At 37.7% G+C, this 27,383-nt stretch overlaps 1 protein-coding gene across 3 annotated transcripts in view; it reads right to left on the reverse strand.

The window, feature by feature from the left end:
* Positions 1–13,720: 13,720 nt before the first annotated feature.
* SYT9 (synaptotagmin 9) overlaps positions 13,721–27,383 on the reverse strand; it is a 119,925-nt gene continuing 106,262 nt past the window's right edge. The window contains exons 4-7 of one of the 3 annotated variants that reach the window (XM_058160503.1): positions 21,725–21,845; positions 20,285–20,456; positions 19,481–19,610; positions 13,721–16,197 (exon numbers count right to left, since the gene is read on the reverse strand). In XM_058160503.1, coding sequence (XP_058016486.1) covers positions 16,189–16,197; positions 19,481–19,610; positions 20,285–20,456; positions 21,725–21,845 — 432 coding nt within the window. In that variant the 3' untranslated portion in view covers positions 13,721–16,188. Of the gene's footprint in view, positions 18,558–19,480; positions 19,611–20,284; positions 20,457–21,724; positions 21,846–27,383 lie in introns of all 3 variants that reach the window. The other 2 variants (XM_058160493.1, XR_009152405.1) reach the window with 2 other exon arrangements.

Genomic DNA, 27,383 nt, shown 5'->3' on the forward strand with positions numbered 1-27,383 from the left:
TTCAGCATTTATGGCCATTTGCAGTATTCAAGGTCATATGACTGCAATTTATGACATTTTTGCCGGGGCTCAATTATGGTCATAACTTGAGGACTACCTATATATTGAGTTTGCTTTCCGCATTTTGCAAATAGAAACCTGATAGCTCAGTTGGATCATTTTTAAAAAAATATTTTAGTGTGTATATTTTATGAAATAACCAACCTCAGTGAAAGTTAAGTTGGCCGGTGTTGTGAATGCACAGGCTCCAAATTCCGACATTTGCTGCTGGTCATCCTCAAGCCAGATTGTCTGCATCTATGAGTGAAGCACAGCCCTTACCTATATACCGAGTCAGATTCTTCCAGCCTCTTCTTTTTCTTGAGGTAAAAAGCATTCTGTTCTTTTAAGAAGGCATAACTGAACTGGGAAAAAACAATCTGTCCAATTAGACTCTCCCATTGGGAGAATCACTTAGACTCTTCTCATGGTGAAAGATCCATATCAGAAGGAAATGGCAAAATTGACTGCCGTGATTAAAGATAATAATTTAATTACATTTCTTGCGACTTGGAGACTGCTCTTAAATTTCTTATAAGACAAAGAGAAAAATCAATTTTTGACTTTGGGTTTTGAGGATTAAATTTAATTTGACCAGATAAATATTGTGAACTTATAATTATATTATTATTCATAATTTACAATATATTATACATTACATTGAACTTAAGATAAGAATACATTATGAATATTGTTTTTCTAGAATGTGGTATTTTAAATACTGGTGCTATTTATTTAAACTTAGAGATTGTTGTATTATATTATTGTCTCTGTACTAGAAAAGTCAGGGATAACTATTGTTACCGTATATATCTATTAGATGTATTTTTTGGTGTTTACTTTTTAACTTGGTTAATTCACTTTTGGAGCCATGGTGGCACAGTGGTCAGAATGCAGTATTGTAGGCTAATTCTGCTGATTGCCTGGAGTTCAATTCTGACCGGCTCAAGGTTGACTCAGCCTTCCATTCTTCCAAGATTGGTAAAATGAGGACCTAAATTGTTGGGGGCACTATGTTGACATTTGTAAACTGCTTAGAGAGTGCTCTATGGTATATAAGCAGTGGTGGGATTCAAATAATTTAACAACCGGTTATCTGCCCTAATGACCAGCTGGGTAGACGTGGCTTGGTGGTCATGTGACCGTGTGGGTGTAGCCAACTCAACATCACTCAGGTAGATGGGCGCTTTGCCTTAGCTGTTACAATGTACTAAGGGTTAACAAGAGAGGCAGTTTCTGTAAGCAGGGCAATAAAGATTAGGCTAGAAACACCACCAGAATGTTTCCTTCCTGCCTTCCTTACAGGATTAGCCCTGTAAAATGGAAAAAAAAACAAAATAAGATTTCTTCCAACACCCGGTTCTCTGAACTGCTTAGAAAGTTAACAACCGGTTCTCCCAAATAGGTGCGAACTGACTGAATCCCACCACTATATATAAGTCTATTGCTATTGTCCTATTATTCCCTTTCCATTTTGTCTGATTTGGAAATTTAATAAATATATTTTAAAATAATTTTTTTTAAAAAGGAAAAGCGAAGCTGTAACTCTACAAAATTACAGAGCCACAACTACATATTTTTCCCACAACAAGCCCTCCATTATTAAACTGAACCTAAACTAGTAAAGCAAGAACAGAGAAGTAGGAACTATTAATCATGAAAAAAACCTGTAAGTGTTCCAGCCCTCATTTCCATAGCTGTAATGTATTTATTTACTTTAATTCATTCAATAAACTCAGTAATTTCAATTAAAAAACATCTCAAAACAGGCTTCTGGTAGCTTCAGGAATTACTGACTCACAGAACACTTTGTAGCCCAAGAACCCATTTAAAGGGTAATGATTTAATTGATAGTTGAGTATGCAGGCAAAATCTACATACACATTCTTCATTTCCTTAATTATATCTTTTCAACAGGACATGCAAGCTCTTGTTAATTGGGCTTCAGACTGTAATTGTACAACTGATGTCATTTTAGGGGATGTGCAAAGTTGGCCCGTGCTAGTTGCTCTGGAATGTATATACAAAACGCAAAAATGTGTTGCTTGAAAAAAGAATTCCAAGCATTTAAGTCACAGGAAAGGAAAAACATATTGCCGCTCGAGGCACTCCAGAGTTTTCATCACCAACATTCAAAACGTCAGAATTCAGAAGGATGCAAGCTTTTAAATTCTCTTTCACCCCCCTGAATAATTAAAAAAAAGTTATAAACCTTCAGATTATCTTTAACACCTAAATAAGTTTAAAAAAAAAAAAATGCCCTGAGTGTTGCATGAAAAGATGTCATGGCTCTATCCCATAGTACCTGTGTCAAGCCCTGAACGGCTTGCCTTATCTGTGAAGGGGGGAGGGGGGAAAATGGAAGCCACCATGACGGAGGGAACAATGGTGCAGCAAGGACCTGGCCAGTAATGAAGTGCTTGGCTAGGGCGGGGTTGGCTTCGATCGCAGCAGTTGTGAATGCGAAGCCAATAGAGGCATTCTCACGCCACCCGCACAGCTGACTGGCGGATCTCTGAAGCCCAACTGATTGGTGGTCAGAGACCAGACGGACCTAAGCACACGCACCGGATGGTGGACTGCGGATGAGAAATCAATTGCTGATGCCGGAATGCTGGTGGGTGGGAAGGGGCGTGGTCTTGCCTATATAAATAGAACACTGGGAAGCAGTTGCTCCCAGCGCTGACTTTGTAACTGTCAAACGCTCACTTGTGCCAACCCTCAGGTTTGAATAAAAAAGTACCAAATGTTTCCAGAGCTTGTTTGTTTCTGCGTTTGTAAGGCCTGGGGACTAGACATTTGAGACCCTGATTGTCAAATATTATTAAAAGGGCAGAATGGTTCAGAACCAGATTAAGAACAGTTATGGAGCTTCTTCCATGTGGAACATTTAATTAGGAAATGATAGGCTTCTAGATTGCATGGTGAGATCTGAGTTTGCTCAGGGCCACTGGTGGTAATGCTTCTGTGGTTGAGAGCTGCAGATTTTGGGTGTGAATCCTAACAAGAACCCCCACTATTGAAGTTCCGTTAGGAGATAGATAGAAAATAAAATTATTAGTTTCAATTACACAGCACATTCAAATATCTAGCACAAATAATTGCTAGAACTTCCCAGCGCAGTTCTCTAAATATAGCAGAAAAATGTGAATTTTTTGCTTAGTGACTGTGGCAATGGAATCCTTAGCAAATTGTCAGCCCAAATTGTGGCCATCAAGTTGGTCATTAAATGATCGATCATCCTTGGGTTATATTCAGAACTATCAAACATTCTAGATCCCCAGCACTGTCCAAGAAAAAGCTTATTATAAAACAGTGCATTCAAGGCATTGTCAGCTGTCAGTACCATAGTTGATATCAGATGTAACCAGAAAGTCCATGAGAACTTGTGTGCCTTTGTTCTCCCAATCCAACATAAATAATCTATCAAGATAACCAATTTCAATAACATATCCTGGACAAAACCTCAGTTGAAATGGATCCAGAAATCAATATTATTCAGATGCATTTAAAACCTTCTTAATAACCTCTTCTAGAAATTGAATACAGATCTTGGTTAGCTACTCCAATTGGGATTGACAACTCAGTTGTTACGGGAAATAGTCACTAAGTAAAACTGCAACTGTGCTTACAATCTTTCTTTAGCTTTTCTTTGCTTTACAGACCTAAGTAAACTGTGCTTATGATCTTTCTTTAGTTTTTCTTTATTTTACAGACCTGCAAGTCAGAAATGCAAGAATTTGTCACAAAGTTTCTTTTTCATCTTCATCACAACAGCAGTCACTGTCTGAGATAGTCACTAAATGTGGACTACCTATATTTATCCTGTTCAATAATTGAACAAATCTTCTGCGTCATGCAAGAGTTCTTCAATTAATATCTGATTATTGTCCTCCTTCAAGCGGCACTGGAACATCTCTCCCATGAAAAGCACTTACAAACTTTCCATGGACATTTTGCAGTAATGGTTATCAGCTTCACAGTGGCAGACACAACTGAGTAAGTAATCAGAGCCTTGGCTCTTCTTGCAAGCAATGCGTGCAACAAGGGTAGAGGTTTGATTGCCTGATTATGTCTATCAGTGTGAAGCTGGTGATCAGTATTTTGTCCATCCCTGTCCCTTCCTAAATCAGGATGTTAATCCTGTCCTTGCCAGTTTAATCAGCCAGCAGGGGAAAGTATTGAATAAGCAGAGAGTGGCTCTCCTTTCTCTAAGTAACCTTGTGAGTCACAAGCTGAATAGTATCCAAACTAATATATTTGTATCTTTTTCTAGATGTGTATGACAGTTCTCCATTGCCGACTTAGAATCCTCAAAAATATTCATTTAAGTTGTACTTAACAGGTGGTATATATGGATGCCTATACATGCCCCGAATCACATTTTGCTCTTCAAATTTGGATTTCTATAGACTTCTTCAATCTGTAACTGATAAATCCTATTAAACCTAAAGACACAGATGCCTTCTATAGCCAGGATGTCTTTCTAATCTATTATTTGTCTATTGGCTAGACAAAAAGCACAGAAGATAGATATTGAACAGTTTACATAAAACTTCCATTATAGGTGTCTATGGAGATTCTCAATCATCCCCAAAGGTGCTTTTTCAAGAGGCAACTTGACTGTCTTTGAAGACGCTTTACTTCTCATCCAAGAAATTTCTTCAACTCTGACTGGATGGTGGGGAATTGAAGGATTTATATTCCTTGCAGACAGAAAAAATGCAAATGACCAACTGTCTGCAAGGAATATAAATCCTTCCATTGCCCACCATCCAGTCAGAGCTGAAGGAGCTTCTTTGATGAGAAGCAAAATATCTTCAAAAAGAAACAAGAAAGTCCAGTTGCCTCTTGAAAAATTCCACGATATGTAAAATCATTTGACCTTGATTTCATCTTTTGAAACCAGTGGAACTTTCTTAGATCTATAAACACATTCTAGTCGCAAAATATTAGAAGTTTCCAACTTTTATCATTTAAATTAAAGTCTGTGACCTTCTCTGTGACTCTTTGAATGAAACAGAAGCTTGTGGTTTAATTAAATTGAAAATGGCAAACACTTCTATATATAGTCTCTAGATTATAGATCACTATGTTAAAAGGGCAAATCAGGAGAAAGACAAAGACAGAAGAGATTCTAAATGTTTCCTGAAATTCATTTTTTCTCCTTCACTAAGCTATGGGCAAAATAGTTTGACATGCATTTCTTGCATAGCTTGGAAGTAAGAAGCCAATAGAAGCAGCTATAATTAATAGTTTACAAGATGCTTGATCTACTGATTTTTGCATTCTTAGGACGATGGCAAAACAAATACCTTATTAGGGATTTTTTTAGTAGATGGACATTGCATTTAGTTTGATGGAGCTACAATATTCATATAGCTGATTAACTGCACTCAGTGCACTGGTTCACTGGAAGTCAATACGTTGGAGTATTGGATGGCTGACCAAGATAGGAAAGAAGTCTTTCTTTGCTTCTGAGGCCATAGAACAGAATTGATATATTTCTAGTGCTGGACTACAGATCCTATATCCCTCACTACTGGCCATGTTACCAGAGCACATAGAAATCTGATTTAAAATTTCTGTAGGGTCACATGTTACTTGCCCCTGACAGGGAACAATGCTCATTGTTCTATCTCATTGCTCTATCACAGCTCATTGCCCTATCACAGCTTATCTTGCTGTGAAATAGGAAGAGAAACTTCAGGTCTGTTGGCTGGATATGGTCAAAACAGTGAAGACAACAACCACAAGAAGGTGATAAGGTGATAAGAAGATGATGAAAGCTCCGTTTCTTTTGTGCAATGCACATGAAAATGGGCAACGCTTATGTCAAACCACTCTGGCCATCTTGATATTATGACCGCCCCCATAGGCACTTCTGAGAAACCTATACTATACAGTGCAATAAATTTACAGACATTTCTGAATTTCTGTTTTCACTTTGTCATTATGGGATGACTCAATCTACAGTCAATAAGAGTGTAGATTAATGAAAGAAGAAAAAAAAAGAATTTCAACAACTGTAGAATCAGTCTGCAGCCTAACAAAATTGACAAAAGTGAAAGGGGTCTGAATCAGTGGTGAAATCTAATTTTTTTTACTACCGGTTCTGTGGGCGTGGCTTGGTGGGCATGGTGTGGCTTGGTGGGCGTGGCAGAAGAATACTGCAAAATCTCCATTCCCACCCCACTCCAGGGGAAGGATACTGCAAAATCCCCATTCCCTCCCCACTCCTGGAGAAAGGATATTGCAAAACCTCCATTCCCATTCCACTCTGGGGCCAACCAGAGTTGGTATTTGCCAGTTCTTCGAACAAATCAAAATTTCTGCTACCGGTTCTCCAAACTGCTCAAAATTTCCGCTACCGGTTCTCCAGAACCTGTCAGAACCTGCTGGATTTCACCCCTGGTCTGAATACTTTCTGCATGCCTTGTATATGTAATTTCAGATTAGAAAAAGATGTCTTATTTTTTAGAATTTTCTTAGAAAAGCATAACCTTACCCCGTATTAACTAGAGGACAGGGAATTTTCACTTGGAGCACTTTGTTATCTGTGACCTTTAAAGTCTCTCCCATTCTTTTCCTGTCAGTCTTAACTCAAAGCCTGATATTTTGCTTAAACAGGATGATATTCTTTATTTGCTGATTTTCATATTCTTAGTATTTTTAGTTCCTCTTCCTATAATTGGGAAGTCTAAATGGAAGAAATTCAGGAAAGCATCTGATGTTCCAGACCTCTATCATCTCTCTGTTCCATTCGTGAGAAAGAACTTATATTTCTAAGAGGAAAATCCAAAATTCCCTTCGGGTATTATTACTATTATGGTTAATAGTAATAGTAATAGAACAGAACAATATAATAACAGGTTGAAGGGGCCTCAATAATTGTGGTAACTACTTATAAACAAAAAAATGATAAACAGCAAAATAAATATTTCAGTATTTTGTGTGTCAACTTAACTTTATAGCTAAACTATAAAGAGAGTTTGTTTAGGTTTGGTTTGGTATACTGTCTGATCCCTGCCTATTGGTTTATAAACCACAATAATGGAAAGCACAAACTTGGCCAATAATTGGTTAACACTTCTGGTTATTGGTTGTGACATTTACGAACTGCTAGCTGCTCCAGAGATTAGTTGTGCTAAATTAGAATATTAAGATTCACTTAGGTATGTTCATAAATATCATTTTGAAAAAAAATAAAAGGGGAGAGTGAGACAGAAAGAAAATGTCATTACAATTTGCAATATAAATGACAATAAAATGGCATTTAACTGTAGTCTGCAACCTTTACACTTGTTTGACTTTGGGGATGAGTCTGGAATCTCTTGTAACTTTTTTCTTTCCCTCTTTTAAATAATAAATTAGGCATTGACAAATGACTTAGGCTGGAGAGAGCAGGAAGTGATTGCACGTTCATAATTAGAAAATAACTATGTCCTTATATTTTTACCTCAGCATCAAATGGTTTATAGATTTTGTTACTGTCAAGCCATAAAGTATAGTATGATCAAACTATATCTGGATGCTTTCAACCTGGCAATCACAGTAAATAATGTTACAATTAAAAATTGCAAATCTATGGCTATGCAAAAGAAGTTTTATATACTACCAGGTAAAATTTTAGTCACGTAGATGAGGGAGTGTCTCTCGGTAATGATCCTGGTTGGGGAAAAAAGTGAGATGAAACCTGCACAGTAAGACTGAGTCTAAGTCAGTGATGGCTAATCTTTTTGCCATCGTGTGCCAAAAGCAGGGGGAGGGCGGGTGGGTTGCGTGCATGCATGCCCACACCCATAATTCTATGCACTCCAGCCTCGTGCATGGGACCCCCCCGCATGTGCATGCACATCCCTGTGCTCCCCCCCCGCTTTTGACACACAATGGTATGGTGGGCCTGGTAGGCCCGTTTTTTGCTCTCCCCAGGCTCCAGAGCTTTTCTAGGAGCCTGGGGAGGGCAAAAATGGCCTTCCCCACCCTCCACCCCAAGGCCCTCAGGCGGCAGGAAACAGCCTGTTTCCCTATTTCTGGTGGGCCCAGAAGGCCTGAAAATCAGGTGGCCGGTGCACACATGCGCGCCGGAGCTGAGTTCACGTGCCCACTGATATGGCTATGTGTGTACCACCTGTGGCATGTGTGCCATAGATTTGCCATCAGGAGTCTAAGTGGTTCTAAGGTTGTTTCCACTAATATTCTTTCCCAGGAACGCAGTGCAATTAAACTGCCAAGCAATGACATTCAATAAGGCATTGTATATGGGCACAAATGAGACTTTTCAACTATTGCCCATAGACTCCAGACCCATTTGCACTACAAACCTCCAAGTGGTCTTAATGACTCTCTAAAAAGAATGTAAATGACCAGCTGTCTGCAATCCTTCCATTCCTCACCATTTAGCCGGAGCTGAAGAAGCTTCTTGGATGAGAAGCGAAACATCTTCAAAGAAAAACAAGAAAGTCCAAGAAAGTGGTGTTTGGGACAACCGTGACCTGGATGACTGAGAATCTCCAAATGCATGCTACAAAGTTTCCACCAAAGTGGATTAATCAAAGTAGGTCCAGTTTTTTAAGGCTAACATTAACCCTGATGTTTCTTCCTATGTTTCTATAATCTGATTTGTCCTATATGAAATCCATAGCTCTGAAGGCAATCAGCAATTTTTTCTTATGTGGTGTTAATAATTCAGATGGGTGGGTACTTGGAGTTCTACAACATTTTGATATTACAAGTTTTATAAATCATATAATTGGTCGTGCTTGTTGGGGAAGTCCCTGAATATAGAGAAACCATGCTGCCTGTCCTTGCACATTTACTATCTTTTCTGATGATTACTCAGCAATTCAGAAAACTTCTTTGGAAGACAACTAATGTTGTACCTGTCTCTGTCATCCATCATAGGAATTTTGAACAACTCAGTCTATATTAGAAAATATGTTTATAGTCTAATTTGGTAAATGTTTACTTAGAGGATAGTCTGGATGAATTTGTAGGGTTAAAACAAAGCAAAACAAATAAAAAAATCAGTTTGCTGTAGCAGTTAAGGCTTGAAACCAGGAGGCTGTGAGTTCTAGTCAGAGGTGGGTTTCTACTGGTTTGTACTGGTTCGCTAGAATCGGTAGTTAATTTTCTAAGCAGTTCTTAGAACCAGTTGTTAGAAGAAATCTCCTTTTGTTTTTTTCCACTTTACAGGGTTAATCCTTTAAGGAATTACAACATTCTGGTGTTGTTCCTAGCCTAATCTGTATTGCCCTGCTTACAGAAACTGCCTCTCTGTTAATCCTTATTACATTCTTGGCAGTATGCCTAGACTTACTGTCTCCTGAGCTTCTTCTTTTTGCTTTCTTAAAGGGGAAGGATTGTTTTAAGCTTGGAGTTCTTCCAGCAGGGATGCAACGATTACCACTTTGAAGAAATAATTGAATAATGAAGCAGAGATGCTGAAAAGAAGCTTTTAATAATAAGGAACCAAGATGAGTGACATTCAGCAAGGCTTCTTGGCTAGCTAGAAAGATTGACATTCAAACGTGAGTTTACATACCCTTTCTGACTTTTGGTCTAAAACTGTTTTTTGGTGAAGTTTAATTTTGTGCTTGGTGATGTTTAATCCTGTGTTTATTGATGGGATAATTTTCCCTATTCAGCTTTGTTTGGAAGGAAAAATGTTAATCTCTGTTCCTGAAAAGAAGCAGCTTCAGAAATCTGGCTAGTTCCTGTGTCTATTTGTTCTGGTAATTGGTTTAACCAGAAACAGCTATTGTTTTTGCTCCTTTGCTTCATTCTTAATTGCTTTCTTTGTAGTTAGGCTTATCTCAAGTGCTTCTTCTATCTGGGGAGGGGGGTCTTCCTTCCCTGCTTTAGTGGTTCTTGGCACTGTCCTTTTGGGGTGTACTTCCAAGAGGCAGGATGGCACTGTTTTTTTTTACTGCCTTTCTGGGGGACAGGTGATCTTTCCTTAAATCTGGATGATTTCCTTAGGATCTCTTATGAGATGAGTGAGACCAATTGGTATCTTTAAGTGGTGCAAATGGATCTAAGGATTGTTTCTCCTGGATGTGCTCTTTCTGGCGAGCTTAAATGACCTCTCTGCTAAGGGCTTTCACTTTATGAGCAAGAGTTGGCTGTTGATAGTTATTATTGCATTTTAACTATTTTAATTCCTCAAGGTGCTCTGGCACCCTGCCTAATTTGTAACTCTGGCTTGCAATTATTTCTAAACTAATTATTGGTATTTAGGGCAGCTTTTTGCAAGCGAAGAAGCTTTTGGTATTTTTGTACAGTTAATCCTTGACTTACAACAGTTCATTTAGTGACCATTCAAAGTTACAATGGCACTCAAAAAAGTGACTTATGACTGTTTTTCACACTTACAACTGTTGCAGCAACCCCATAGTCACGAGAGGTCAGGCAAGGTGAAGCGCCCCTCGACATGAGTGACATCGAGTTGGCCATGCTCACCCAGTCATATGACTACCAAGCCACGCCCACCAAGCCATATCCACAGAATTGGTAGTAAAAAAAAATTGAATCCCACTACTGGTTCTAGTCCTATTTTGGGCACAAAGTCAGCAGGGTGACTGTGGGCCACTCATTTTCTCTCAGTTCTAGGAAGGAGGCAATTGCAAATCACTTCCCAAAAAACCTGGCCAAGAAAATTGCAGGAATTTGTCCTGGCAGTCACCAGTAGTCCAATACTTGAAAGGAATAGGAAAGGGGAAGGGAAAGGGGAAAGGGGAGGGGAGGAAAGGAAAGGAAAGGAAAGGATCCTAAAGTAGCATTTTTCAGTGTGAATGCAATGCAATAACTCTCAGTAAAAGGAATCTGTATGATTTTGCTGAGAATTCACCTTAGTCGTTCACAATTTCTTTCCTTTTGTACAAGACCACACTTGGTGAGCACATCTAATAATTTACCTAAGTGACATGTCAAACATGAACAGAAGGTCAATCTTAGTCATTTAAACAAGAAAATAATATTCTGTCATTTTGAGAAATTACATCCAAATGAAATACTGTATGGTAGGTAAATCAAATCAAAATACTGCCCTTACATTGCTCATTGGTGTTTAAGAATATTCGATTTCACTCTGCAAAAACAGCTTTTTATCTTGCCGATTTTCATTTCATTATGCAATCGTTTATTTTAAAGACTGTTCTCTCCTAGCTGAATAATGCACATGATTGTTTTGCTTCCCTTATTAATTTGTGCTTTTGCATTAGAGAAAATTACCCCATACATGGTAATCAAGGAGCAAGTATTAAAACGTTGAACATTTTTTAAATATCCACATCAACTTTAATATATAAATACAAAATAGGCATAAATTACAATGGCACAACATCATTTTTTATTAAGAACAGAATTGCTTATACAGACTAGATCTATATAAATAAAGTCACCATACATTTTCATCGTATTTATAAGAACATTATACTTTTTATAAAATTAAGAAATGTAATTTTCATCCCTCAAATTGTTACAGCAAATGAATCATGCATTACTTTTACTGAACAAAGAGAAATAAAGTCCACGAAGTTGACAAAGCCCTGACAAGGATGTAACTTTATGCTCCAAAATTAGACATTAAACATAGATGTACAAAGACTACTAACAGAACAGCAAAGATCAAAGTATAATACAATGTCAGTATGTCATAAAAGCAAAGTCATATTAAAAATAACAGGACCTCTGCTTATGTACCTTTGGAGACAGATAGTAAATAAAAATGAAGGATGAGTATCCAGCATGCAACTGAATAAAACATTCCAGTTTGATAATGAGTGTATACAGTGGACTATTTAGGAGAAGTGCAGATACCAGACCATGTGCTTGCAATCATCCGATAAACTGTTTGAGCTGTTCCTCCCTCTAAATTCTCTAGAGGGTTCTGATCAAAGCTTGCTGAGCAGTACAATTATTATTATTTGCAGCGTGATAAAAGATCACCAGCTTCTCAAAAGGTTACAAACACAATGGGAACACATTTCCATATGATAAATGGTCACCTGTAGTCACTCTGCTTTGATCAAAGAAAAACAGGAAAAGAAAACACACTGGGAAAGAAACACGAGAATCCAAATGTTATACAGTCCATCTTCTTGAAAAGCCTGAACTGTTAACAAGTTAGTTAGCTCATTTAGATGTTGAGGGGATCATCCGTGTTATTATCCTTTCTGAATGGGGTCCCATCATAATGTTTTTATTTTATACAATTTTATTTCAGGGTGACTGAGGCCCTGGGAAAGAGTTCGCAGTTCACGGATGTACTTTCAGCCACTGTTCCTTGCTCAACCCACTGCATTAGAAGCCATCTCTTATTGTCCATAAGTTCAATAATTTTATAGTAAGTTGCTCTATCAGAATGAAATAACGCTGTGATAAATCAAGAATAATTCAGTTTGTTTTGAACAAATTCTTTTTTTAAAAAAGTGCTTCCCATCTTTTTGCTGTAACATCAAGAATGGGGACACGTTGTATTGCTAAAATAACCATAAAGAGAAAAAAGTCCCTAAAATAGGTTTTCCACTAATTTCTTCATTTTAAACTATTTAGGATTATTTTGTTTCTCTTTCCTACAAGTGCTATTTGAAATAACACTTACTGGACACCTCCCTAATGGTATAATTCGAATTTTAAAGGAATATATATAGTGTATTTCTATTATTGCCTGTTTCCATATTTATTATTATTATTTTTGGAAGGGATTGGTGACCAAATATGAATCTGAAAAGATGATAGTAAAGAACTGAAATTCATCATTTCTTTTAAAAGAATAGATTAGAAGTAATTTTATTCAATGAACAAAAAACAACTTTTCTGTCATTAGGAATCTCCAGAGGCATTACAGGCAACCTTGGGGAGTAACCAAATGTGTGCCAGAACTTCCTACAAGCTTCTGCCCCAATATGTATGCATGCAATGTTGCGATGCGAGAATGAAAGGGTAGAGCTTGAATTATAATGTTGCAGTGCACATTTTGTCCTTTTAGCATCATTAGGATCAGTGGTGGGTTTCAAATTTTTTTACTACTGGTTCTGTGGGTGTGGCTTGGTGGGCGTCCGGAGGCTGCAGTTAGTCCAGAATGCGGCTGCGCGGGTGATAGATGGAGCCCCTCGTGGCTCCCGTGTAACACCCATCCTGCGCAGACTGCACTGGCTACCTGTGGCCTTCCGGGTGCGCTTCAAGGTCTTGGTGACCACCTTTAAAGCGCTCCATGGCATTGGGCCGGGTTATTTACGGGACCGCCTACTGCTATCGAATACCTCTCACCGACCCGTGCGCTCTCACAGAGAGGGTCTCCTCAGGGTGCTGTCAGCGAGGCAATGTCGTCTGGCGACGCCCAGGGGAAGGGCCTTCTCTGTGGGGGCTCCCACCCTTTGGAACGAACTACCCCCCGGACTCCGTCAGCTTCCGGACCTTCGGACCTTCCGCCGCGGGCTTAAAACATACTTATTTAATTGTGCAGGACTGAGCTAGTTTTTAAATTTATGGGTTTTAATTGGGTTTTATTTGTATATTTTAATTAACGGGCTTTAAAATAAGTTTTTTAATTGTTTTTATTCTGTATTTATGTGTTTTTTAATCACCTGTGAACCGCCCTGAATCCTTCGGGAGATAGGGCGGTATATAAATATGATTAATAAATAAATAAATAAATAAATAAATAAATAAAGGCGTGGCATGGCTTGGTGGGCGTGGCTTTGTGAGTGTGGCAGGGGAAGGATACTGTACAATCTCCATTCCCTCCCCAATCCAAGGGAAGGATACTGTAAAATCTCCATTCCCTCCCCAATCCAGGGAAAGGTTACTGCAGAATCCCCATTTCCTCCCAATCAGCTGGGACTTGGCAGGCAGAGAATAGATGGGGTGCGGCCAGGCAGAATTTTTACTACCAGTTCTCCGAACTACTCAAAATTTCTGCTACCGGTTCTCCAGAACTGGTCAGAACTTGCTGAAACCCACCTCTGATTGGGATTATGATCCCTATGAGTGGCTTTAAATCTTTAGCACAAATGAACTTATTTCTTGCAGAACATCAAATCTAAATCCAGCTTCTTGTTAGTCTGTTTCTACTGACAGCTATTTGAATTTAAGGCAATAATATTTGCTGAGGGTGATAATTATCATGGAGAGTAACTCATTAGCTTGATAGGTATCTTCTTCGGTAGTGCTTCATACAATGTGCTGTATCTTTCAAGTTGCACAAACTCCTCACATTCCTACATCTGAGATTTATGTGGGAGTTCTGCACGTAGCAACAAAGTCAATGTCAGAAGATATTAAAAACTTCAAGACTGGGGTGCATGCCTAAAGAGGAACTTGAGAGATACAACAAAGCTACATGATTACGCAATGCATATATTTAATTTGAAAGTACTATTAAAAGATTTATTTTGTTTGCATTTATATTATATGGTATTTCATTATGTGTCATTCAGGTAGTCCCCTTCCAAATGACAAACTACTAAGATAAAACTAATTTCATTGTAATTGCTAAGAAACTACTTTTTTCTCTGATTCAAAAAAAAAAAAAGAAGGCTAGAAGTAACAATTTTTTATAAGGTTTCTTGTTTCATTGTTTTTAAACACTATTATGCTTGGTGAGTATAATTGGAAGCAAGTATAAGCCGTATTTTTCTTTTAAACCAATTTTAGTAGAACAAAGAGAATATACAGTAAAATCCTCAATTTAATGAAGCAGTTCTGGATGAAAGAGAGTACATTAAATCCAAGTATGTGATATCTGCATGATTAAATCAAGACCAGTTAAATTGTGGTTTTACTATATATAATTATATAGTATATATATTTATGTTAACCTAGAATTATAAAAAAATGAAAGAATCAAGCAAACTGCTCAAAAGTCCCTTTTTTGTTCCTTTTGTTTCATTTTCCTATATATTTCTCTCTCTCTCTCTCTCTCTCTCTCTCTCTCTCTCTCTCTCTCTCTCTCTCAATGTGTGTGTGCATACAGATTGGATTTATGAATTTTTATAGGTTCAACCAATTTGTTTGGAGATTTAAATGGAATAATTTGGGTAATACTTGCTGCAAAACACCTTTAGGAGAATTATGGCACTTCCAGTTCTAAGCTTCCATATTTAATAACAAAGTAATCAAGCTAGATCCCATGTGTTCCTATAAACCTGACATGGAAAGTTTAGATATACCCAAATCATAAGACCTTTCCAGAAGGTTTAGATGTACCCAGTCTTCAAAAACTGTACCATATTTACTAGACGGCAACACAGACATGCATGTGTACAATATGTGTGTCTGTTTATGTATATAACCATAACATGGCACTGGAACAGATTCTTTGTGAGACCGCTTCTTCCTAGTTATACCTATCCACTCCATCAAGTCACCAGGCAAAGTATTTAATGGATGCCGTCTATTATGGTGTTATCTCTGTTGTGGTTTTAGAACATTAGGTCACTCAGGCAGATGCCTCCCAGAAATCTCTTAAAACATGATTTTCCCCAGCAGCCTTGGGAAAACAGGAACTGTGCAACATGTTATATTTTTATAGAATGTTGGCCTATTCTCTTACAATGTTTATATTTCTGTTTAATCATTTTTCATGGCTGCTTACAGATGTTTTTAACTTTTTTTTGTATGTACCACCCAGAATCACATTTCTGAGGTAGGCAACTATATAAATTTGATTGACAAATAAGCATCCACAAATAGTTACAGAGGCATCTGGAAAATATAGCAGAGTTTTAAATGGCTGATTACACCCAAGTCTTCAGGAGATGAAATAGCCTGTCTTTGTGTGGACATGCATGTACAGGTCTGGAGATCATTTATTCTACAAAATTGATTTGTTAACTGAGAACTTAACATGGAACAAAAAAATGGGATATTTAGCCTATGATCTTTAGGGATGAGACTGTATCCTCAGGAGCAGAACTCTTTGCAATGTCGCATTTCTTTTGATTCTTTTCTTTGTTATGCATGTGATGGCATGAGTCGGTGATATCAGACTTTCTCAACACTGGTTTACAAATCTGATTAACCAAACCACATAACTCCAGAGTATTAAAAATAATAATAATACTGTAATCAAGATGTCTTGGTCTACATCAGCTTCCCTAATCCAGGTCCTCAATTCCCATAATGGCCATGCTGGTTGAAGAATTTTCAACGTGTCTGAAAGATATCAGATTGGGGAAGACTCATTTTCCATTAGGAACTCATCAGTCATTCCACTTTTTGATTGACAGTAATCTTGCATACAGTACAGTGTAAAAAAAGTGCTTAAGAGATTTGTTGTAGGCTGCAGGGAATATCTGCTAAGTAGTAGCATTTTCTTTAAAACTACTAGCTGAATTAATTGACCTTTCCCCTAGGATGTGGGCTTGAACATCAGATTTTTCAACCCTTTAAGGCAATGTTACAATGAAAAATGGAAGCTCAACCAACCAGTCAACCAAACAAAAGACAGTGATAACAGCTACATATAATCAAAACATTTTTTTCTTTTGTTCCAACACATATCTAATGAAAGAACAAAGTTTATAAGTTTCTTTGCAGAAGATTTGTGAAAACTGTAAGGGATGGTTACTATATGGTGTTTTTTCTCAGTTATGCCTCTCTAAATAATATTTGTTTTGTATTATCATGGCTTATCTAAACATGATTTGAAGCATTCCACAAAATCTACAAGCTTCCTGTCTATGATGCGATACATTTAAAATTGTTTTATGTAATTATTCATAGTGCCTCAATAAAAATTGAAAGGTTTGTGAAATGTTTGAAACTAGAGGAAAATACATTTTGGTTTGTAGGTGGTTGGGTAGAGAATGAATAAATCTTTTTATTAAAGTAAGTTTTACAGATGTATAATCAATTTGTTACTTTGAAAACAAAACATTATACCATATGGCCTGATTTGGATTACATTGAGAAGTGATTGATCTGTAAATTTAAAAGCATATTTGGTGGGTGCTTTTGTCACAAAATATCTATTTAGTAGGAATTTAACTATAATTTATGATTTCAATTTATAATTTACAAAAATATAGTCATATACTTAAAATAGAGTTTAAATATAGAATTCAGAACTCTTATCTTTTAGTAAAGAAGTAAACATTGCTATTTAGTTCCTCTGCGCTGGTCTGTTCACCTGGAGGGCAATCATCTCAAAGGACCAGAAAAAGAGTTCAAAATCTTTATATTTGCTCTGTTCTCATCAGGCCCATAGCTACTCCAGAAATCTTGAGATGAAAGATTTGGGAGACCAGCTTATTTGAGCTAACCTAGGTGATACGTACTATGTAACTAGAAAAAAATAGCAGGGGCAAAAAGAATTTTAAGAGGCCAGATAACAAGCTTGTAGCTTCTATTTCTAGAAAAATAAATGATTTGCTGCTTACTCCATTTCTTTCCCTACCCATCAAGACCGGTAGAAGGAAAAGGCCAAAATTCCCAACCTCTATAAAAGTGAGCAAGAAAGGCAACATATAAAGAAGGTATCAAATCCTTCCTTCGCTTTGGGAAAAGTGGCAGAAATGCACCCTTCGGTTTAAGATAATAACTTTAATGATACTGGAGAAAGGCTTCTCACTGTATAGATATTTAGTGGGTGCTTTTAGGATATAATACTAACTATGTTTATGACTGTGAACTCTTATTCCCAATTTCTCAATGAGGAAAAAAAATCAGAAAAAATCTAGAAAAATACCCCTTCCCTTGCTTTACAGTTTAAACATCTGGCTGACCATGCAACCACCCTTAACAATTGTTACAATTAATGATAATTTTGTATTGTATATAAATTACAATATAATTATAACTATCCATGCTGCCACCAAGAAAGCTACAAGGACATTTCAAGCTTGACTCAAAGAAAACTTTATAAATCTAGTCTTATTTTTTATATGGCTATGGGCAGGCAATTCACCTCAATTATTGAAAGGAGTTAAGAGTTTAGTTTGTGGAAACTTCTAGAACACTTATTGCATGGTAATTCATAGACTGTAAATTTGCAAGAGCAGTTTATCAATAGTATGACCTCTGAAGAAATGGAAAGTAGGATGGGCAAGATTGTATTTATGATAATAACCATAATAAAAATAGGATTTTGATAAATTTCAAAATGGATATCAAAATGGATTATCCTCTTGACTGGGACAATGTGACTTATTATGTAATTTACTTGAAAGCCCATCAGTAGCAATAGAAGGGTGTTCCTGATAGACACAGGTAACTATGTTAGAATGAAAACTGTAGAAAGCTTCAGGAGCATCTTTGTAACTAATAAAAGTTTTGCATTCTAAGGGTTGGAATTTATAAATCCTGGCTTTGGGGAAAAGGCGACAGTCAAATAATGGAATTAAGGAATGCCTTAACCCTTTGGACTCTCTGCAGAATGGCCCCTGAGAAAGTGGCTAAGAAAGGGTTCAACAGGAATGCCAAATTTCTGCTGAATAGGTTAAAAGAGTGAAGAAGCCTCTTCGGCAGCCATCAATGCGCAGAAGGCCTGCAGAACATTTCTGCTCAATAGGGCCCTAAATAAAGACAAAAAAAACACAAAGGCATCTGATTGCAACTTGAGGAGAGCTTTCGACTGCATGTTCTAATCTCTACGTTACTTTTAATGTCAAAGTAGTTTGACATCGCTCTGGACACTGAAGTGGAATTACTTTACCTTTGTTCTGTACAAATATAACAATACGTTTTTTGAAATTGTTTTTCCATATATACAACCCTGTGCCTTAAATAAAGCACCATCCTTAAAACAAAAGCTTAAGTATATGAGAATGACAACCTGGTTGTCTATCCAAATTTAAGATTTTTTTTAAAAAAAATATTCTTAGGTACAGTATATTATTTGGATTTTACCTTAACTTGGAAGAATTTTATTTTTTAAAAAGAGAGAAAAAAAGAGAGAAAATCTCTGAGGAACAGATTTTATTTGCATTGTGCATCAATTTTGATATAAACCCAGGGATTCCAAAGTGTTTTAATAGGATTTACATTAAGCAAATGGATTCTTTATTCCAGTGCTAGTGAAATCTTGCCAAGGAAACTGCAGGGTCCAGGCAATCACCATACATCAATACTGACTCAAAACCATCACTACCCCTTCACCCACCACACATAAAAAGAAAAGAAAAAGGAGAAAGAAACAAAGAAAACAAGAAAGAAAGGATAGGAACGCAAAGAAAGGAAAGAAAAGAAAAAGAAAGAAAGAAAAGAAAGGAGGAAAATGGAAGAAGGAAAAAGAAAGGGAGGAAGGAAGGAAGAGAAAGAAGGAAGAAAGAAAGGAAAAGAAAGAAAGGAAGGAGGAAAGAAAGGAAGGAAGAGAAGAAAGAAAGGGAAACAAAGAAGGAAAGGAAAAGAAAGGAAGGAAAAAAGAAAGAAGGAAAGAAAGAAATAATTACATTTTTAAGCAAAAAACCACCTTCCTGTAAAAGCTCATTTGTCTTACCTCTGCAAGCGGATACCAGCGTGCGATGGGTTTTCGAGGGTAGGAGAGCATTTCATTCCAATGGTCTCGCCCAAGACTTTCTGCTTCATTGCCTACTTGACAGACTCCAATTACTTCATTGTGACCTACACTGTGAAAAATGTTCAATAATATTTATTTCTTAAAATTATGTATTCAGGAACTATGCAGTCCAAATGATCTAATAGCTGAAGCAGATGGGTTCTTAAATATATTTTTGCAGTTCATGGTAATGAGATCATAGTAGGGGAACAGTATAAATATAATTTTTCTTTCCTGCAACAGTCCCAATGAAAATCACTTCTCCAAAGTTAGCACTTGTTCTGCAAAGTAAGCCTGTCAAAGACAGCAGTAGAGGATTTTTTTCCCCGTTAAGAGAAATGTCCTTTCTTTGCCTGTTTCTATTAATGTTCACTTTGGAATTAATGTTCGATTTTTAAAAACCCACCTTTTACACCTAAAGCTGCTTGTGCAGTTTGCAGCTTAGAAATTTAGTTCTTACAATTGAACCATGTGTTTCTAGTCTTCTATTGGCCAGTTGGTGTCATCTAGTTGATTGGAAAAGCTAATCAGATTAAGAGCTGATTAATATTTGGAAAAAAATGTTTACATCAGACTGAGAAGTTAAGAAAAAGCAAAGAACGAAGCTATTATGTGTTAATTTTATTTTCACCAAAAACAATTTTGGCAGGGATTTGTAATACCACCTTAGTTGCTAAACATTTGTTCAGGTTTGCACATCCTAATTTAGAGCTTCCACTTTTCATAGCTGTCCAGATATCTCACCGGTCATAATCCATAACGGCTATAGACAAGTGAATCTGATCAATGCTTTCTGGAGGGACATCAAAGACTATGGCTTCATTGTAAACAGGATTGAGGGTGTTCCGCTTGATAGAAGTCTTCCTTTTCTTTAATCGTCTCCCTTCACACATTAGTGACACCTTCACATATGGATCTGTGCAACAGATATAACAACTGCAGCATTTTATTTTGCTTTATTTTAAAGTTGAACCAATCTATTCACATGACTTAGCTGCCCTGTCTTTATAATCTTCTCACTGTACTATTAACAAAAAGAAATGATTTGATTCATTACCTTGCAAAATTCTTTTAGAATTTATTTCTCGGGATAAAACGAATAGCATTTTTACATTACACTGAGGACAAACCCGCATCATTAAATCACAACTTCTAACTTTTTTGCATGTGTGTGTTTGTGTAAATGTAGAGGTAGAGGAATTTGCAGTGAAATTTGCCATAAGCAAACATGCAACAAAAATATGCCAGAATTCAAAAATATTTGGCTGTTCTTTTTATAGCTATGTATTTTTAGTAGGCAGGCCTATTTTACTTTTAGAAGTATTGTAATCCAGGAGGATAACTATTTTTTTCTGCTCTCCCTTGTCATCATGCTGCCTGGGGAACATTAGTCCGTTAACTTGGACCATCCTTGTGTTCATGAGATCCAAACGAATAGTGACTCTGTTACTGGGCCAGATCTCCAACATTAATGTGCCTATAAATATACACAGTCCAGCCCCTGTTTAACAGAGCTTTTACAAAATGTCTAAACTAAATTCCTTTTCTCTTATCAGAAGGAGTAGTCCACTCCAAACCCACAAACAGCCTAAGGCAGATAGTTCTGCATATTCATTAGCAATATCACCAGAAATCATTTAGAAGTTAGTGCTACTATTAGGGTAGAATTCATTTTTAAATCTCCCCACCCCCAAATAATTACAATTTAGTACCAAAAGCAAATGTGATATAGTCAATCAAATTTGGGAACAGGACCACTCTCTTTGGATTTCTTTAGTCAATAACTGTCATATCAGCTTAACCTATCTCAAAGGGGGATAGGAAAAAATATTAAGGCAAAACAGAAACACAGCAAATCCAGGGGGTGAAAGAGTTAACAAGTTGGAATTGGCATTTTTCAGACTCACTCAGGTTTCAAAGACTGAAAATAAACTGCAGTTCTTCTGTACCCCAACTGAAGAACCACCCCCTCAAAAAAAGTTCATTATCTCATTTCATTTATCAGACTTTTATACAACTAACTTCTAAGATCTCTAAGCAATTTAAGATTGAGCAAGGTACAAATTTATCCCCGCCACAGGCATGCCAATAATATTTTTGTTATTTATAATATTTAATTTGTGTAGTTGCCTATCTCACACACGTACAAATATAATCTTAGGCCACTGTGAAAGATATTCCTACCTGATGCTCCTGTTATGTCCATTGCTTTTAAATTTCTTGCTTTTATTATAGTTATGGTTAGTCTGCCAGCTGTTGGAAGATAGCAAAGCGAAAACATCAACTCGCCAAGATCCACCTTGTCCTACAGAGCAATAGAATACATAATATGTATTACACATGGAACAATATTAAAAAAGCATCTCTCAGCATCTGTGGAAGTATCACTAATCAGACTGATATGTTCCTAGCAGTCCCGTATTCATCAGGCTTTCAACTTGTTTGCTGTTTCCAGAACAAAAGGGAAATTCTGAGTGAAGTTTTCTGAATTAGATTAGCGTATATCTGTGAATTTCGGCTGTTTAAAAAATGGGGGGAGGAACAGAATTCTTCCCATTCCCAGACCTACAAAGTACCAGATTTATCACTTATTCCAATGTTCTTCTTATAGCTTCTTTTATCACCTAGTTCCTATCTTCTTGCTGGCAGAGTGAAAAACCAAGAATAGTAACAAGTAAATCCCTAAGCAGAAATGCCCCATTGGAACTAATTATGGCTGTTAAGAAAGAAAAGTTGGAAACATAGTGTTTTCTGTTGGACTATGGATACCCACAGCACAATGTATCAATTGATTTAGTTAAACAATTTAGAGCAGGGGTCTCCAACCTTGGCAACTTTAAGATTTGTGGACTTCAACTCCCAGAGTTCCTCAGCCAGCTTTGCTTTGCTGGCTGAGGAACTCTGGGAGCTTTGTTGGCTGAGGAACTCTGGGAGTTGAAGTCCACAAGTCTAAAAGTTGCCAAGGTTGGAGACCTCTGATTTAGAGACCACCTGACTTGTAATAACTTTGGGCACTTTACAGTTAAAATGCAAGAAAATACCATAACAAAGAGAAAAATTCATAAGCAGTGCAAGGACACACACTTACACACTCACACACACACACACACACCATGAGCTCCACAATCAACCTATCCCAAGACCTCGCAGAATACCCAGCTCTTCAATAGCTTCCTGAATATCATCAGGGTGGAAGCTATCTCTATCAGATTTCCTAATTATTCAAATATCTGTTTTATGTCAACAAGTTTTCCTCCTCAAATATGCAACTTTTCCTGTTATAAATCTTTTGCATCAGAACCATCATAAAATTCCAGGAAGCAATGTGCTTTGTTCTATGGATTAAGCAAATTAAGTTTCTTAAACATGCAGACTGAATATATGGTAGTCTTGTCGCTGTAGGCTTCAGAGCATCTTATAGAAGCTAGAAGAATGTTCAAAACATGCAAGTTGATCTTGAACTTGACAAACTCAGAAGAGTTGATATGAGGTATAAGCAGAACCCCAGAAAACTCCCAAGCATTACGGAAATGTATATTTAAGTTATTTCACATTCATTTTCATAGGGTAGATATTTTTATGAGGCTTACCTGCAGGAGAAACAGCTTTTTTAAAAGCTATTTGACTTTAAATTGAAAATAACTGGGAAAAAGTTTACAGAATTAACTTCTATTAGATTTTTGCAGTATCATAATATACGATCTAAAGATATTTCAATGGCACTTTATGTTAAATAATATATAGTAAATTTAAATTATTTTAGAAATAGGATCCCAAGTGCAACAACTGCCCCAGAAGGAACAACTTGAGAGCCACAACACCAGTGAAGCTTCCCTGCCAATAAAGAAAGCTTCCAATGAGTCAAAAAGGAAGCAAATTATAGAGTCTCCTCAAGTTACCAAAATTTAAAAGTTCGCACTATTAAACAATCATGAGCAATGCTCCCCTCCTCACACTTCTAGGAAAGCTCTGTTCAGCAAGTTGTGTTGTGACTCCAGCCCCCGAACCTGGCCCCATGCCCGAAAGTGATTCCGAGAGTGAGGGGGAAGGGCCGGTAAGACTTACCTTGGGAGAACCAATTCCTTTGGCCCAGCTCCAGGAGCCAGAACCAGGCCAGTCGGAGGACGTAATGAGGCCGACATCCCCTGATTCCTCCCTTCCTCAGGCTACGCCTTCAGACCCAGCTGATAATAATAATAATAATCAAGCTTGGATTAACCCGCACTTCAGAAGATTAGAGAGGTGGCATCATCAAAGGGAAGGGTGGGGCAGGAGCCCCACTCCACAGGATATATAAGGAGCTTTGGGACTGCTTGCACTCCACGGGGAGTAAAAGATTAGCTGAACCGTTTCAAAGAGAGATGAAGTCTTACTCTGCGAGTCATTTGTTTGAACTTTGGCAAGCAGCTGCGATTTCTCTGCCAGGACTGATAAGAGCCGTGAATCCACTGGCTGAAGGCCAGCTCGTTACTCCGAAGTGGGGAAGGAAACAGAACAAGTTGTCTGTGAAAACTAATCCTCAAAGCCAGTAAAAAAGCAGATAAAATGAGGTCTGACCATCTTAAAAACAAAGGTCAAAGAGACAAACTAGTGGTGGAATACAATTTTTTTTACTACCGGTTCTGTGGGTGTGGCTTGGTAGGCATGGCATGGATTGGTGGGCGTGGCTTGGTGGGCATGGCAGGGGAAGGATACTGCAAAATCCCCATTCTCTCCCTACTCCTGGGGGAAAGATATTGCAAAATCTCCATTCCCACCCGACTCGGGGGCCAGCTAGAGGTGGTATTTGCTGGTTCTCCGAACTGCTCAAAATTTCCGCTACCGGTTCTCCAGAACCTGTCAGAACCTGCTGAAGAGCACCTTTGAGGCAAACCATCTTACCTAATAGTGGAGGCCAACTTCTCCTTTAGGTAGGGCCGTCAAATAAACAATCCCCTTTTTATTTGATTTTGAAAAAGTAGGCTAGTTCATGATTAGCTATAGTTGCTAAAGTTCTTTTGGAAAAGCCTTCATCTTTCTTCACTAATTGTTCCCTATTCTGAGTTGTTAAATTTTTAAAAAAATCTTAGAACCTTATCTAAGTGGCTCCAGTCCATTCTTCTGCTGAAGCATGACAGATCCTCAGCCACTCTGTTGCTTGTAACTGAGATCTCAGCTTTAGCTATTTCAGGGAAATTTACTTAAAGAAATCATACTAACCACAGAAAACAAAAATAAATAGGTTAAATAAGTTATCTTCACCAAACATACTATTAGGACCCGGGTACTTACAAGACCGCCTGCTGTTACCTTATGCCTCCCACCGACCCGTACGCTCTCACAGAGGGGGTCTCCTCAGGGTGCCATCCGCCAAACAGTGTCGGCTGGCGGCCCCCAGGAGTAGGGCCTTCTCTGTGGGGGCATCGACGCTCTGGAACGAACTTCCCCCTGGCTTACGTCAAGTGCCTGATCTTCGGACCTTCCGTCGTGAGCTTAAAACACACCTATTTATTCAAGCGGGACTAGCATAATAGTGTTAAATTTTAATTCGGGGTTTTATTAATATTTCTAAAATTTTAAAACTAAATTTTTAATTATCAGCCTTTTCGTAATTTGCTAGGTTTTAAATGTTTTAATTGTATATATTTCGTGTTTTATCTTTGGCTGTACACCGCCCTGAGTCCTTCGGGAGAAGGGCGGTATAAAAATTTAATAAAATAAAATAAATAAAATAAATAAATATTATTTCAGTCTACATTTGGCCTTCATGTTTATGGAGAGTCTCAGTCTCCAAGTCATGGCTGTCCCAAAGATGCTTTCTCAAGAGGCAGCTGAACTGTCTGGTTTTTCTTTAAAGATGTTTTGCTTCTCATCCAAGAAGCTGTAGAAGCAAAATGTCTTCAAAGAATGAGAAGCAAAACATCTTCAAAGAAAAACCAAAAGAATCTTTGGGACATTTGGCCTTCATGTATACCATATCTGTATGTTGTCTTTCTTAACAGAAACAATTATATGGCTTTGAACTATATTCCAAACAATGGAATGAAAAAATATCTTTTAACAATTATTTATGCTACAGGAAATCACTTGTTAATGTAATCCAATCGAGCTGAACTGACTGCTATGATAAAGGGAAAGAAATCCTGATCAACAAATATCAAGACAGTTTTTTGCTGAATTCCCCCAAATTTTTTAGTTAGATTGCCTAATTCAGTGATGACTAACCTTTTTGCCGTCGCGTGCCAAAAGTGGGGGGAGCACGGGGGGGGGGTCATGCATGTGCGTGCCCACACCCATAATGCCGCATGAGACTCCTCCCGTGCATGCACCCGTAACCCCGCCCGCACATGCGCACATGACCCCCCCATGGCCCATTTTGAGCTTGGCAAGCCTCCTGCCTCCACACATGTTGGGCGAGACACCCCTCCCCTCATGCACGTGAGACCCCCAGGCATGTGCATGCATCTCCTGCATGAGCTCTGTCCCCATGCCAGACACCCGAAAATCAGCTGGCTGGCAGGAGGCACACACGCATGCGTGGCAGAACTGAGCTGGGCAATGGCTCGTGTGCCCGCAGAGAGGACTCCACATGCCACCTGGTGGCATGCGTGCCATAGGTTCGCCATCATGGGTCTAGTTAGTACTTGTGAACAAGTATAGGAGCCTCTTTGGCAGCAACTCTACATTTGGGTTTACAATCCCTCTCTCCATTTGCATTGCTTGGTACCCGTAAGAAAATATGCCAAAGAAAAGACTTTATTATGTATGGAGGGATTCAAAATTAAACACACATATCTACCTCTAGATAAACGAAGCCCAGGAATTAAATCAATATTTGTATCTCCAATTAAGACTTTCAAGAATATGGAATTGGGTGTAACTTATGGAGGCTCAGTTTGGATTCTGATGTACAATTTAACACTTGCCACAGGTAATATATTGTCAGCTCAGAAAGGTCGTAGCTTAATAACAGTCAAAAGTCAGATTGACAAAACAAAACTCTTTAAAATAGAATCCTTAACATATTCCATTGGCTTGTCAGCACTTCAGGCCTCTATTATTAGTAATGGAAGACTTCACCAGAACAAAAACAGAATTCTTTCATGAAAAATATTAGTGAATTCGATAAAGCAGACAAATTTACTGAATAAATGTTATATTACTGAAAAGTACTTTACTGCACAGACCTCGCCAGAATTCATCCCTGTAGTTTGAAAAAAAAAGTAAAAAACAACAATTTAATATTACAATTCATGATTGATAATAAAACATTTTTGCCCCTCTTCTCATTATCAATTAGACCAGGGGTGTCCAAACTTGGTCCCTTTAAGACTTTTGGACTTCAACTCCCAGAGTTCCTCAGCCAGCTTTGCTGGCTGAGGGACTCTGGGAGTTGAAGTCCAAAAGTCTTAAAGGGACCAAGTTTGGACACCCCTGAATTAGACTATATAGGCTTCATTAGGAAGTTTGATGCCCAAATTTTTACAAATAATGAATTATGATAAATACCTAGTTCGCATACTCTGCATTTAAAAAAAATGCCTATTTTATCCCCTTTTTCTATCATGCCAGAAATTGATAAGAGTAAGGAGCAGACAAAACTGGGTACTAAAGAACATAAAGAGGAGACTGTCACTCGTTAACAATCATGGAACTACTGTGGGAATAGGGAAGGAAGGAAAAATAAAATAAAACTTTGAACTGAGCACAAAGAATTGAAGTCAAAAAGAATCATGGGAGCAAAAAAAGAAAAGTAAAAAAGAACTGTTCAGAATCCAAATGCTTTGTCCATCTGGCCAGAAAATCTGAAAATGATACCCACTATTATATTAGGCAAGATGAATGACTGAGATCAACTCTTGAT

The sequence above is a fragment of the Ahaetulla prasina genome, chromosome 1, assembly GCF_028640845.1.
Source record: "Ahaetulla prasina isolate Xishuangbanna chromosome 1, ASM2864084v1, whole genome shotgun sequence".
In the NCBI taxonomy this organism is placed as follows: domain Eukaryota; kingdom Metazoa; phylum Chordata; class Lepidosauria; order Squamata; family Colubridae; genus Ahaetulla; species Ahaetulla prasina.